This window comes from Phaseolus vulgaris, chromosome 10 (genome assembly GCF_000499845.2).
Source record: "Phaseolus vulgaris cultivar G19833 chromosome 10, P. vulgaris v2.0, whole genome shotgun sequence".
Lineage (NCBI taxonomy): Eukaryota > Viridiplantae > Streptophyta > Magnoliopsida > Fabales > Fabaceae > Phaseolus > Phaseolus vulgaris.
In genome coordinates, this window is record NC_023750.2 from 2523130 (window position 1) to 2538727 (window position 15598).

The 15598-nt window shown below is 32.8% G+C and overlaps 1 protein-coding gene across 1 annotated transcript; it reads left to right on the forward strand.

Annotated features, from left to right (window-relative positions):
- Positions 1–2843: 2843 nt before the first annotated feature.
- LOC137819624 (NADPH-dependent aldo-keto reductase, chloroplastic-like) lies at positions 2844–6323 on the forward strand. Its single transcript, XM_068623527.1, has 7 exons — positions 2844–3035; positions 3454–3504; positions 4616–4692; positions 4779–4866; positions 4987–5241; positions 5587–5826; positions 6052–6323. The coding sequence occupies exons 1-7, from the start codon at positions 2913–2915 to the stop codon at positions 6133–6135; spliced, it is 918 nt and encodes a 305-aa protein (XP_068479628.1). The 5' UTR covers positions 2844–2912; the 3' UTR covers positions 6136–6323.
- Positions 6324–15598: the final 9275 nt, after the last annotated feature.

A 15598-nucleotide genomic window follows, 5' to 3' on the forward strand; every position in this document is an offset into this window, starting at 1 on the left:
CGCGAGCGGTGTGCATACGAGCTCGGCCAGAAAGAGGCATCTTAGGAGCATTAACTTGGTCAGCCTCCTACTACCTTGTTCCCTTCCAAACATCATCTTCACCAACGAATATTTTTTCATTCAGGACCCCAAGCAAGACAATCCAGTGGTAATCACGACCACTATCGCAAACTAAAGAGTTAAAAGGATCCTGATCGCTTAAGGGATTTCAACCGATGTCTTGTTTTGGTCGGTATTCTAGAAATTGGACATTCCTTAGACACATGTGCAATCCTACCTTGGCCCATTGGTCGGGTTTGCTAGGGAAAGGGTTCATACAAAGGGGTACATTGACCTTCTTACCACTTTCGACACAAGGGAGACATATCAGTCTCTAACAGTCCGATACATCTTGGTTGACGTTGGCACGTTGTATAATGTCATCATTGGCTGAAGAACCCTAAACTAGTTAGAGGTTGTGGTATTAACACCCCATATGGCAATGAAATTCTCGGGTGAATAGGGTGAGATCATCAATGTCAAGGCCGAACCAAAGGTGACCTGAGAATGCTACACCCAAAACTTAAAAATATTTCCTTACATAGTTAAGGTCGGCTAAACCAGGATCAAGCCAAGACCTGGTTTACCTAGAGGAGGTAGAAAAATCAACAGACCAATACATGAGGAAAACATTAAAAATCTGCAATATAGAGATCTACAATGATACCAAGGAGCTTGTAGAACCAATCCCCCAGTCGTTGGAGCTCGGAAAGGTGGATCTTGATTCGAGGGCAGAGTTTGAGAAAAATTGCCTAACCTTTGACAAGCCCAGTATTAAATGTAGGATGTGTGTGGATTACTTCGACCTCAACAAAGCTTGTCCCAAAGACACATACTCACTGTCTTGCATAAACCGATTGATTGATAACATGACAAGGTATGAACTTCTCAATTTTTTGGATGCATACTCAGGGTACAACCAGATAATAATGTACCCGTCGAACAAGGAGAAACAACTATTTTGACAAACAAGACTAACTTACAACAAGGTTATATCCTCCTGTCTAAAAAAACGTAGGGGCCACTTATCACTAACTTATGGACCAAGTTTTTTCAGAAATTGATATGAAACATCATGGAAGTATATGTAGATGATATGTTCGTCAAGTCGACAATTTTGAAAGATGATCTGGGAAACTTAAAAAGAGTGTTGGAATAAATACTTCTTTAAACAGTTTTTATTTTAAAATACAATTTTTAAAAATATATAATAGAATAAAAAAATAGAAAGTTAAATAATTATTTATACGTGTTGTAATAAACTTACCACTTACCCTTTAATAAATAAGATGTCAAAATATTTTTAAAAATTCATGAGTAAAAAGGATTCACTGGACCTGAAGAAATTCGAAAAAAAAAATAGGTGTACGATCGATTTGATTCGGGTGAACACGTAATATTGGATAAATAAAAATGGATAATAATGGTTGGATATGGAAAGAAGATTATAATTTTTTGGGTATCACCCCATCTAAATATAATGTTATGATGTTTATAAACTTAAACATATTTTAAATTTTATTTTGGTATGATAATTTTTTGTTAAAAAATTAGTAGTAAATTATATAAAGTCATAGTCCATTATAAAAATAATTATTAAAATCACAGTTGTAATTTTTTTTACTTAAGATTTGGTATATTCATTTTATTCATTTCAAAATTAAAATAGAAAAAATTAACCCACTTCCTGAAGAATTCATATCCACCAAACGAACCCGAACTATACAAAATCCTAAATTGAGGTCAACTTTGAGATTTTTCTCATGTGAACATTTTTTTATGTCGAAAAACTTGGTTTCTGAATAGAAAATCCTCACAAAAAAATAAAGATGAAAAATCTTTGGAACAATTTTTAGAAATCTTCATTGATCGTAATCCCCATTCCAAATTCAAGTGTCATATAATTTTCTTAAAGTTATTTAATAAACTAAAACTATTTCAATAACTATTGAGATATAATTACAAACTATAGACCCACTTACAAAGAAATTATGAAAGTCTATTTTAGTAAAATAAGATTTGTTCAATCTCTCATCTACTATTTTTTTTCAAACCTTAATACTGCATTCATGATTTTTTACTAAATTATACAATTCAGTATATAAAATTAAATTCATAAATTAAATTATACAATTTGATGTTCTTACAAAGTCGGGTCCAACGCTCAAGTCAGTCCAGATATAATATGTAGGTGTGTTAGAGATCAAAAAATTACCTCGGGTATTGAATTTCTTATGATATTTATAGACTTGTGTTGGACTTCAGCTGTTATGGACCTTCTTTTGGACTCGGACGAAGGTCCATTTATGTCTTAATCATGGTTTATGATTAAACTGACTTAATTATGATTAATCGCGGTTTATCATCTGTTTCCACTTTTTTTGTCTTATCGATTATTCGGCCTTTGGATCTCCCGATATTACATTTGATATTTACATTTTAAATCTAAATCCAATGTTAGTTTGAAGCTTCCGATATTTATACTTTAAAGAGAAGGTGTTATTGATTGTTCAAAGGATACCTTTGAAATTATAAAGAGATGCAGAAGAACCAATGGAGGAGTTGTGAGTCTCGATATAAGAATAAGTAGTGGAGTTGCATGCAAAATTTGTCATTAAAAAGACCTATTCAACCACCCATTATATACCATTTACGAGTTGTGAGTTTCAATGTAGAAAGAACCAATGGAAATGCATGCAGAATTTGTCATTAAACACCTATTCAACCATCCATTATATGCCACATATATACCAGTGAAGTTTTCATAGTCTCTTCACGCATTTGCTTTGTATTTTTTTTATCTTTGCTTTGTGCGGTTACAATTCTCTCTCTGGTCACAGGCTCAACCTCGGTTCCGTTCTGCACCGTAGAGAATGGCCAACGAAGATCTTGGATTGTTCGAGTTGAACACAGGAGCAAAGATACCTTCCGTTGGTTTAGGCACCTGGCTCGCTGAACCTGGCGTTGTTGCTCACGCCTTGACCACTGCAACAAATGTTCCACACTTTATTCACTACTCTTTTCTATTCATTTCATGCTTTCTCTTTCATTAAACTGCAATCTTTTTGGAGTGAAGAGAGTCATAGTACTGTTACATGATGAGTTAACAATTATGTTGAGAGTACCTGAATTGGTATATCTTTAATCAAGGGTGTTCTTATACGGATTCTCTTGACTATTTATAGCAGAAAAAACAAAATACAAAGGACAGCTTTTACAAGAATTTAGAAAAGTTACATTTAGAGATAAAATTATAGTAGATTTTTTTTTGTCTTTTTATGAAAAATGAGAAGTATCCAAATTTGACCCATTTTTGTTTATTTGTATTGTGGTTATTTGCTTCACGGATTTGTCTAGTAGAGTTTATGGTTTTGGAGGAAAGATGGGTTATTATAGTGGATCATATCGATGCAGGTTGGGTACCGTCATATAGATTGTGCGCAAATTTATGGCAACGAGAAGGAGGTCAGACTCATATGCTTATTTTAGATAATCTCGTCTTACTTTGTTTTCTGTTTATCTTTGTAAACTTGTTATCGTGCAAGGGTGGTTTAGTCAAGGATTTAGTCAAAATATCAGCAGGGGATTATTTGAGCTGACGAACATAGTAGTAATCTCCTTGGACCACAATTTCTCTCTCACTAAATGACAACCAATATCTCTATATGTTTAGTTTTTCATGAAACACTAGATTGGAGACAATGTAAGAGAGGTGTCTGATTATCACAATAAAATTTCATTGTCTGAGTTTCATAGAACTTTACTTCTTGAAGGAGTTGTTTGATCCACACCAACTCACACGTGGCTAAGGCCATAGTTCCATACGCTGCTTTTGCACTAGATAGAGCAACACTATTTTGTTTTTTTGTTCTTCCAAGAGATAACATTTTCTCAAATGCATATACAATACCCTGTAGTGGAATGATCCCAACATCTATCTATAATAGACCATGCCCAATTAGCATCACAAATCACAATAACTAGAAATTTCAGTATTTCCTTTATCTTCTTCATACAACAACCCCCCTCCCTTAGGATCTTAATTCCAATTATCAACTTTGGAGCCTACTTGACTAGAATAACAATTCCCAATGATATGTTAAACTTTGTTTCATCCCAAATTTCTGCAATTTTTCAAACCACGCCCTTAAAGATTGTTTAAGCCCATGGAGGGCCATGGTAATCAAGACCATATATTTGAGTGTAGCCTTTTGCTTTAATCGAGCCTTGAATTGGTTAGTATCACCATTTAGGACAAAATTTAATAACATATAGCCATTTTCAACAAACCACCTTCTGTTAGGGGAAAAAGAACCAACTCCCATGTACTATTATGTACAAGAGTCTGCATTTCAATAATTTTGACTTGTCACCATCTAGGGAGATGCAATGTTTCATGAGAAATTTGGGAATAATAAGAAGACAAAGAAAAATAACAATGATAACTCAAAAAATTTCTGTCTGATTCTTGTTTTTCTTGACGTTTACCTTCTTTCTGGTTATCGTTTGCAAAATTCTGTGTGTGATTCTTGTAACTCAAAAAATTTCTACTAACTCTTTTGTAAATTTTATGTAGATTGGTGATGCCTTGAATAAGTTGTTTGCTGATGGTGTAGTTAAGCGTGAAGATATGTTTATCACCTCTAAGCTATGGTTTGTCTTTTTTACATTTACACATATTCGTAAAACTATTTTGTAATTACATTCTTTGTATCTAACTTAATTTGTCCATGTTTTAGGTGTAATGATCACTTGCCGGAAGACGTCCCAAAGGCTTTTGAACGAACTTTACGTGATTTGAAACTGGACTATTTGGATCTCTACCTTGTGTGTAGATCATAAACTCAACTTTTTCTGCATCAATCTAAGTTTGAAATATCATGCAGTGTTGTTGACTTCATATACTTAACGTCAAAAGCTTTATTTTCCATGTCTATATTCTTATAGATTCATTGGCCAGTGAGTTCAAATAACGGGCAACTTACCAAACCTGACATAGCTAGCACTTGGAGAGCAATGGAGGCACTCTACAATTCTGGCAAGGCTCGAGCTATAGGGGTCAGCAATTTCTCTGTAAAGAAGCTTCAGGATCTGTTGGATGTAGCACATGTCATTCCAGCTGTTAACCAAGTGGAATTGCATCCTTCATTTCAGCAACCCAAATTGCATGCTTTCTGTAAATCCAAGGGAGTGCACTTATCAGTGAGTATGCAAAATTGCATGTTATAGCTATACATGCTACATAAATACACATGCCTCATTATATTTATCTTAAAAGAGTAACTCAGTGTGGTAGAAATTTTTGTATCTATTTGAGATTTGTTGGAAACCTACATCGACTACTAGACATGCATTCATAGTATATAAATAGTTACAAACCTTATCTTATAAGTCGATTTTATAAAGTTGAGTTAGCTTAAAGTCTATTTTTTAATATAGTATCAGAGTCATTTTAGAACCTATGACAAACTGGTTATATAAGGTACTTCTCATAGATTTTAACCTAGGTTTATTGTAAAAGAGTAACTTACTAATGCTCTTGTTCAGGGTTATTCACCTCTGGGTAAAGGATTCAGTGGAAGTAATACCCTTAAAAATCCAGTTGTGCACACGACTGCTGAGAAGTTAGGGAAGAGTCCAGCACAAATAGCTCTAAGATGGGGACTACAAATGGGTCACAGTGTACTTCCTAAGAGTACAAATGATGCTAGGCTCAAGGAAAACTTCGATCTGTTTGACTGGTCTATTCCTGCAGATTTGCTTGCCAACTTCTCTGACATTGAGCAGGTTAGTTCTTTCATGCTATCTTCTGATTGAGAACAAATGTTTTCTTCTTCAAAACAAGTTCATCTAATACTCAAATCCTGTGTCATGTATCGTTTTGCTTGCTATAGAAGTAAGATATTAAAATCAGTTTGTGATAATTGCTAAGGCCAATGCAAGAATGTTAGGAAAATTCAGTGAGAACATACATTTATGGTGTCATTTAAATTTTCTGATTTACTGATGCAGGAGAGAATAGGTAAAGGAAAATATTTTGTTAGCAAGACATCTCCTGGATACAAGACAACTGAAGAACTCTGGGATGGTGAGTAAGAACAGTTTTCGTAATAGCCCTTTTCTTTTCTCAATTAATGCAAAATAAGCATATCTTTATAATTGTTGTAATAATCTACAAAGAAAATGTTATATCTACATTTTTTGATCTACCTACTTCATTGGAGACACTTAATAAAATAGTGTTAGTTTTACTTTAAGGTAATGATTGCTTGAATATCATTTTTCTATACTTTCATTTGACAACTTTATATTATCATTTTATTTTAAAGTTTTATTTTATTAATTAAACATAATATTTTATTATTAAATGGAGTTGTAAAGCGGAAGTGAGAGAAAATAAGAGTATCAAACGAATTCTTTATTTTATAGTTATTTCATTCCAAATTATTTTATATTGTAAAATAAAAAAAAATGATATAACTGGTGTTTGATGGGTGTTTAATAAAGAATGACAATTGCTTCCTGTACCTAATCAATTTTGATTCGCACTCCTACAAAATTTTTAAACGGAAGGTCATTTTCATATTTCATTTTAGTTTCTGGATGGTCATATCTGGAAGTGAGTTATGAGTTCCAGATTTTCATATCCAAAATGGTGTGTTGTAAATGGTGTTGAGGATTGAGATCCGGAACTCATTTATGTTTGCTTACGAATCTTGACATCCAGAAAGTCATTTATGCTGTCCAAATAAGCTTTCGGATGGTGAAATTCGGAAGTGACATATTTGTTTTGAATTTGTATATTTAGAACTTTATAATTTGACTTACGGATATAAATATCCGGAGGACAAAAATTTAAAATCATTAAAGATAAAATGGATGTGAGTGAATATCAACCATAAAGAATAGGGTGTTTATGTATTTCTATGTAATTTATTTATAGTTGGGTTGTTAAGTTGTATCTTGAAAATTTTGGAGTTTACATGGATAGTTTTTCTTTTTGGAATCCAGTCATTTGATTTTTTGACCTTAGGGTGTGTTCAACAAAACTATCATACAAGCCAGTTTAATACAAAAGTTAACCAAGGGCGTTTTGAAGGAACTTCTTCTTGAGCATTCCAGAAAAGGAAAAAGAAAAACTAACATTAACTTTTCGCAAGTTAAAATTAACTTAGATGAGTTAATTTGTAAAAATTCATAACTTTTTAAAATTTTATTTCTAATTTGGGTACATGTTAATTTTAACTTAAAGAATAAATTAATTTGATGTTTTTCTTTTCCAAAATGATTTATGGAGAAATTATACTAAATAAAACTTAAAACCAGAGGGGCGAGCTCATTCTGACATTAGTCTTAGAGTACATGTGAGACAGGAAAAATAAAGAAAATATTTTGTCTGTGCTTGCTTATGCCTCCTCACATTCTTCCTCAAAAAAATAGCTTTCAGTGATAGGTCCTAGGATGACAATGTAGACCGACTTTTTATGCATTTGCCTAACCCATATTTGACCTGTAAAATACGGGTTGGGTTGGTCTGTAAAAATTTGAGTTAATGTTATTGGTCTGTCCACACAAGAGCTTGTGCGTATAAGAAATATATATATTTTTTTAAAATTGATAAAAAATAAAATTTAAAATATGGAAATCTTGAATAAATTAATTTTTTATTTATTAAATTAATTTTTTATTTATTAAATTAATTTTTTATTTATTAAATTAATTTTTTTCTTATTTAGATGAATTAGGTAAATAATCTCATTATTATTCTCACGACAAATGCATAATAAAATGTGGGTAAAAACTCAAAGAAAATAATGTTTTCTTTGAGTTCTTCCCTGATGATTGCTATGTGAAAAATCACGTAACCAAACAAACTCTTCTTCACATAACTGTTAAAAGATTAAATTTATGTTTTTCCTAAGTCCATCATATCTACTTCTATTAGTGCAAACAATGTTGTGATTAATTCTGGAAACTATGTTTTACAGGTGTGGCATGCTAGGCTACGCCAATGTAATTTCAATATTGTTAAAAAAAAAGTCTTACAACAATGTAATATTCTATATACTGGTCGGTGTAGGTTGAACATACCTGTGCCAACAACGTTTGAAAAGGTTGTTTGACATTTTTCCAAGAAGGAGGGGACATGAGAAAATTTCAAGAAAATGCCTAAGATTGAGACCCCTTATTGTATCCAGGACTTGCTTCTTCCATAGAAAATTCTCATCATCTAGTTTTAATGTGATCGGAATCATGAACTGATGTGGAGTAAAGGATGCCATGCGAGATGAGCTTGATAAAGGACAGGTGGAAGAAGATAGAGAAAAAAGGTAGTAGAAGTCATTGATGAGCAAAATTTTATCTCATGATAACAGAGAAAAATCATGAGTATTTTGATGTAATTGCAACATTTACAGAGAATGAAGAGAAAGAATGCTTCGAGATATGAAGAAACAGAGAAGAGAGATGAAGCACTGCGTGAAAGAAAAGAAGAAAAAAGTTGTTTCATTAATTTGAAAGTATTACAGAAAAAACCCTAAAAAGAGTTTATATACATGTGGTGTGAAAAGAAAGTAGGACACACTGTATACAACAGAAAACTAGAAAGGGGAAGCTCAACTAGCCTAGAAGCCCAAAAATAAAAAATAAAAAAACTTTCTTATATTTTAACAGCCCCCTCAAGGTAGGACTAGATGTTTTTCATTCCTAGCTTGGAAAAGAGGATATTGAATTGAGCAGTAGGAAGAGGCTTGGTGAAGAAGTCAACCGCCTGTAGGGATGAAGAGATTGGAAGCAATTTAAGTAGGTCTGCATTAAGTTTCTCCCTGACAACATGACTGTCGATCTTTGTGTGTTTGGTGCTCTCATGGAAGACTTGGTTATTTGCAATATGGATGGCAACTTGATTATCACAGTAGAGAAGGGTTGGTTGTAGGTGTTGAATGCGTAAATCTTGTAGCAAGTATGTTATCCATTGAATCTCCCTAGTGGTTACAACAAGAGCACGATATTCTGCCTCAGAGGAGCTCCTACATATGGTCTGTTGTTTCTTGGATTTCCAAGAGATTAGAGACTCCCCCAGAAAAACTAGTTATGGATTTGTGAGTTTCAGGGCATGTAGCCCAATCAGAATCACTATATGCTTTTAATTGAATAAGAGACTGTCTGTGTAAGAAGATACCTTTGCTAGGAGTTCTTTTGAGATAATGAAGGATGCGCATTGCTGCTTGGTGATGTTCACTTGTTGGGTGTGAGACAAATTGGATGAGATGATTAACAAAGAAGGAAATATCAGGTCGTGCGTTGGTAAGATAAATAAGGCGTCCAATCAATCGTCTATATGCAGTGGATTCTGTATCACCAAGTGGGGTGCCTTTTTTGGTTGAGAGCTTGACATTGTGCAACATTAGTGTAGGAGTAGGGGCACATCCCAACATACCAGTATCTTTGAGCAGATCTAAAACATATTTGCGTTGACTTAAGTGGATACCAGTGACATTGCGAGCAACTTTAATTCCCAGAAAATAAGTCAAATCACCAAGGTTTTTAATGTGAAATAAATTGTATAACAAACTAGTGATAGCAAATATCTCCATAGGATTATTCCCAGTGAGAATAATGTCATCCACATAGACCAAGAGTGTCATGATGTGTTTGCCATCATGTTTCAAAAATAAAGAGTGGTCAGCAGTGAAAATTTTATAATTGTGTGAAAGTAAGAAATTTGAGAGTTTGGCATACCATTTTCTACCTGCTTGTTTGAGACCATAAAGGGACTTCTTTAGGCGACAAACAAGATTGGGAGAAGAAGTGTGAAAGCCCTGAGGCAATTGCATGTAAACTTCTTCATCTAAGTCCCCATGTAGGAAAGCATTGTTCACATCAAGCTGCTTGAGTGTCCAATTTTGGGTTGCGGTTAGAGCGAGAAGTAGGCGTAGGGTAGTCAACTTTGCTATAGGAGCAAAGGTGTCTAAAAAATCCAATCCTTCAATTTGGTTGTATCCTTTTGCTATCAATCGAGCTTTATAACGCTCAATGGAACCATTTGTGTGATGCTTGATCTTATAAACCCATCTACACCCAATTGCTGATTTACCAGTTGGAAGAGTAGTCAGAGACCATGTCCCATTATCTTGAAGCGCTTTTAGTTGCTTCTTCATAGCACAAATCCAAGGTGGATATTGGAAAACTTCCTCATAGTTGCGAGGTTTCTCAGCCGAAGAAATTAACAGTATTGTATTTTTGAAAAACTTTGATAAAGAATTATAATTTAAAAAGGGCACATCAAGTTTGGTACTTACAGCACTGTTGTTGAAGTTTGACACATCAAAATCTTGAAGATAAATGGGGAATGTGGGTAGATCTTCTAGGAAGTGCTGCTGCAGTCTCATTTTGCTCTCTTTGCTCACTTTGCTCAACATTAGTGTCAATCTAAAAAACATCATCAGTAGTATTATCAACAATATTTTCAGTTTGTATATGAATATCTTCATGAGTCTGGGCATAATGTTGAGGAATGGGTAAAGAAAGACTATTCAAGTCATTATTTTGAATATGATTTGAATGGTAAGGAAAAGAGTTTTCATAAAAAATAACATTTCTTGACAAATTTATCTTATGGGTTTTAAGGTTTAGAAACAAAAAAAAACTTTTGTGTTTGGTTTGAAACCAAGGAAAACGCTTGGAGCAGCACGATTGTCCAATTTTTTTTTTGTGAGCAAGAATAGTTGAAGAATAACATAGACATCCAAACACACGAAGGGAAGAAATATCACAAAGCTTTTTATGCAATCTCTCATAAGGCGTAGCATTATTAAGCAACGAAGTAGGCATATAATTAATAAGGAAGGTAGCATGTTGTACAACAAAACACCAAAAAACAACAGGAAGATTAGATTGAAAAAGTAAGGCACGTGTGACGTTTAAGAAGTGTTGATGTTTTCTTTCAACAATACCATTTTGCTAAGATATTTCAATACAAGTGGTTTGATGTATAATACCTTTTGATGCAAAAAAGTCATGCATAGAAAATTCAATACCATTATTAGTACGAATGATTTTAACCTTAGTAGAAAAATGATTTTCAGCATAAGCAATAAAATTAACAACACTAGCCCTGACTTCAGATTTGTTGTGCATGGGAAAAACCCAAGTGTATCTAGTAAAATCATCAACTATGGTAAGAAAGAACTTATAACCAAGCATGGAAAGACCAGAACAGGAGCCCCAGATATCAATATGCAGTAATTCAAAAGGTTGAATAGTTTTAGTATTACTAGGAAAGAAATAAATTTTCTTTTGTTTGGCTTGGTGACATGTATCACAAACATAGTTTTTGTCAATATGAATATTAGAATAGTAGGTTTGCAGAATTTTTAACCTTTCATCTGAGGGGTGGCCCATTTTGAGGTGCCAAATGTTGCTTTGTTTTGTAGTGCAACTCATAATTCTGCTATCAATTTTATTGAAAATGTATAGTCCAGCTACAAGATCAACTGTACCAATCTTGTCTTTGGTTCTGGAATTCTGTATTAGACACTCAGTGGAAGAAAAAATAAGTTCACATTTAAGTGATGCAGTCAATTGACAAATGGATATTAAATTGAAAGAGAAATCTGGTCCATACAAAACATTTTGAAGAATAAATTTTTTATTACAGAAAACTGTGCCAGAACAGGAAGCAATAACAAAATTTCCATTGGGAAGCCTAATGGTAATGGATTTGATATGTTTATATGATGTGAAGTTTGACAAAGAAAAACAAACGTGATCAGTCGCACTAGAATCCAGAATCCAAGTATATTCATTAAAATTGGAATATTTTAGCTTTTGAATATTACATGTGACAACCGAATTCTAATCTTAATGATCAACAGAGAGAGAACCAACTTGGTTACTTAAACTTGATTGTTGGAATTGTTAACATTTTTCATAAGGTCCGACAGAATTTGATATTGATGCGGAAATCTCCTCCATTATTCTGCTTGTTTTGATCTTGATTTCCAGAATTTTCTTCTTGAATGGTAGTGGAGACGTTGTTGGATTGGGAAGACTTACCATACTGAGATCTATACCCGGGAGGGTATCCATGTTTCTTGTAGCAGATATCAACAATATGACCAATTTTGTTTCAGTAAGTACAAACCTTTTTATTACTACCAAACTTTGAGCCTCTATTATCTTGGATAGGAAAACCATTTTTCTTAAAACAAACACTCTCACTGCGACCCAACTTTCCACAAAAAGAACAAGTAATGGTACTGGTGTGGTTAACAAAGGTAACAGGGGTAACATTTTTGACATTAGCTACAAGAACACTATTATTAAACTGACGCTCTTGTTGGATAACAAGAGAAAAAAATTTGGTAATAGCAGGGACAGGTTCCATGAGCAGAATATGTGCTTTTATATTATTGTATTGGTCATTAAGGCCACGTAAAAATTGCATTGCCTGGTTCTCTTTTTTTCTTTGGACAATAACAGAAGGCACATTACAGGAACATATAGGATCAGGCCTATTATTATCTAATAAATCCCAGATAATCCTGAGTTTAGTAAAGTAATAGGTAATAGAAAGGTCACCTTGATTGAGTGAAGAAGCTTCCATTTGAAGATCAGAGATACGTGATAAATCGCCTTGTGAGAAGCGAGCCCCGAGGTCATTCCATATGTCCAGTGCCTTATCCATCCATATGATGCTCTAACGTATATGAACAGAGACCGAGTGTACAAGCCAAGACGCCACCATGTTGTTGCATCTCGTCGAGGATGAGGAAGAAGAATCAATTTCTGAAGGTCGAGGAACAACACACTTGACGAACTCGAGTTTATTCTTTGTGCTCAAAGCCGTGAGAACAGAGCGAATCCAAAAGTGGTAATTTGTGGAATCAAGAACGGGAGACACAAGGGGTGTAGCAGGATTTTCACTGGGATGCAGGTATAAGAAACTATGAACAAAATTCTCGCCTTGAAAAAGATTCTTGTTCTGACTAGGGTTAGGGCTTTTGCTCCGGTCACTGTTCTCATTAGCCATTTGTGTGCGAAAACACGAACTGTAAAAAGCCAAACAATCATTAGAAAGAACAAGAAAATGCAAAGAAGGGTGAATATACAAAACGAAAAAAAAAGAGGAGAATCTTGGGAGGACGAAGATAGAGTGTGCGCAACAGAGCTCTGATACCATAACAGAGAAAAACCATATGAGTATTTTGATGTAATTGCAACATTTACAGAGAATGAAGAGAAAGAATGATTCGAGATATGAAGAAATAGAGAAGAGAGATGAAACACTGCGTGAAAGAAAAGAAGAAAAAAGTTGTTTCATTAATCTGAAAATATTACAGAAAAAAACCCTATAAAGAGTTTATATACATGTGGTGTGAAAAGAAAGTAGAGCACACTGTATACAACAGAAAACTAGAAAGGGGAAGGCCAACTGGCCTAGAAGCCCACAAATAAAATAAAATAAAAACTTTCTAATATTTTAACACACGATACCATGTCAGAAGAAAAGAGAGAGAGAGAATGATTTAATATTTCTGTAACAAATATTGTATATTAATATACCAGCTTAAGGGCATATATAGAAAACATAGTAAAGAACCATACATAGTAAAGAACCCATGCAAAGGGCAGTTACGTCATATGCTTAACATAAGGGGAACAAATTCATAGCAATATAACTTAAATAAATATGCATGATATATTACTAGTGTTAGTTTAATTGATGCTAACCTAAAATTAGTCTCAATCTTGTTAATGGTAACTTAAAAAAAAATATATAAATACTAAAAATAAATAAGATTAATGTCAATTAAGCTAACACTAACTCTATTTATTTTAGTTAACGTTGAGATAGCCAATGCTAGTACGATATTAACACAAATATTTTACTTTTTAAAAGAAGTTAAAAATAGTTAGAATTGCCTTAAAGTTGGCTAAGCCGACTCTATTACTGTCCAATATTAAACATTCATTATTAGCGTTGGTTGAGCTTATGCTAATCCGAAACTAATACCAATATTTATTTATTTTAGTTAGTGAACATTACTACTTGATAGCTAAATCGTTTAAAAATAATTTTATGTTTTTTAACCTTTTTAAATTAACATTTTACGTCACGCCAGAGTCATCTAACTTGACTTAATAGTTTCATAATTTGATGGATACTAATATTTAAAAGCTAATTTGATGTTTTCTTGTAGTAGTGTATGTATAATCTTAATAATGGTTTAAGTTGGATGAGTAAAAAATTTGTATAATTTATATATAAGCTTAATTAAGTTTTAAATACCAAAAAAATTGGTTATTCTCTCGATTCAATCTCCATTTTAAATTATCGTTCTATTGAGTATTCAAAACATTTTTTATTTTTGTTAAGTAACTTTCTATTTTATGGTGCCTTTTAATGAGATGACATAACTATTACTTCCTTCCTCTCGTCTTCTTGTTGATAAACTTGATTCATTTTGTATTCAATCATCTCTAACTCATTGATTAATTCTTAATTTTCCCCTCTAAGAATGAGTAAACTGACTAGTTTGAAAAAATTGTATAAGAAATAAATCAAATTGATTGAGAAGAGATATAGATACAAAAATGATAATCACATTATTTAGTTCATGAAAAAATCAAATGATAAAGTACTTAGACTAAAATATAAAAAAAAAAAATTAAACATTCAATCAAACAATTTTTTAAAGAAAAACTAAATTCAAATTATGAAAATTTATTATATAATATATGTATTCAATATGTATACATTAGCAATAAAGAAACTTCGTGAGTGAGAAAGACAATCTATGTGCGATAGTACCATTCTTTCTCTTCTCTTTCTCTTATGATGGTTGTAAGAAAATATTGTCCATTCATTCAAACCATTTTACTCATGCCTCATACGTTTGAACAGAAATTCTAAAGTGAAAAGTAACCAAGGTAGGATCTTGTTGAATTATATAATTTTTCTTGTCAATATTAAACCATGATAAGAAAATAGTTAAAAAATCTTAAATTAATAATAAGTTTTGAGATTAATTTTTTAATTAAAAAAAGATAAGTATTATGAAGTGGACTTTAAGTCTAATTCAACATCATAAAACCGGCTCATGAATTTAGGTTTGCACCATAGCGGTCCAATAGGGGATGACCTGATAAGGTCAATAAATACTCGCTAGAAAAGGCTCGAAAGGACTTTGATACCATATTATGAAGTGAATTTTAAACTTAATTCAATCCCATAAAACCAGCTCATGAGGTTGAGGTTTGCACCCACTTATATACAATGAAAGGTTTTAATCTCTAGTCGATGTGAGATTTCCAACAATAAGTTAATTTATCCCCATCAGAACCAATCTTGATACCAGGTAGAAAGTTGAAACAAGAACAACTTTTATTTAGATTGTACAAAATATAGAGATTACAACCACCTTAAAGTATTGTTACAAAAGAACATAATTAAGCTAGTTACAGAAACAAATTTAGGATATATAATCCTTTTATCTGCTACATAACTATCTTATAGAACCTAATTACCAAATTTATTTTCTCATAACTGATACAA

Bases quoted from the DNA above. Each gene is read 5' to 3' on its own strand.
- LOC137819624 (XM_068623527.1), top strand. From the start codon at position 2,913: ATGGCCAACGAAGATCTTGGATTGTTCGAGTTGAACACAGGAGCAAAG. The intron at 3,505-4,615 runs GTCAGACTCATA...AATTTTATGTAG, and splicing joins TTTATGGCAACGAGAAGGAG to ATTGGTGATGCCTTGAATAA. The intron at 4,693-4,778 runs GTTTGTCTTTTT...TCCATGTTTTAG, and splicing joins TTTATCACCTCTAAGCTATG to GTGTAATGATCACTTGCCGG.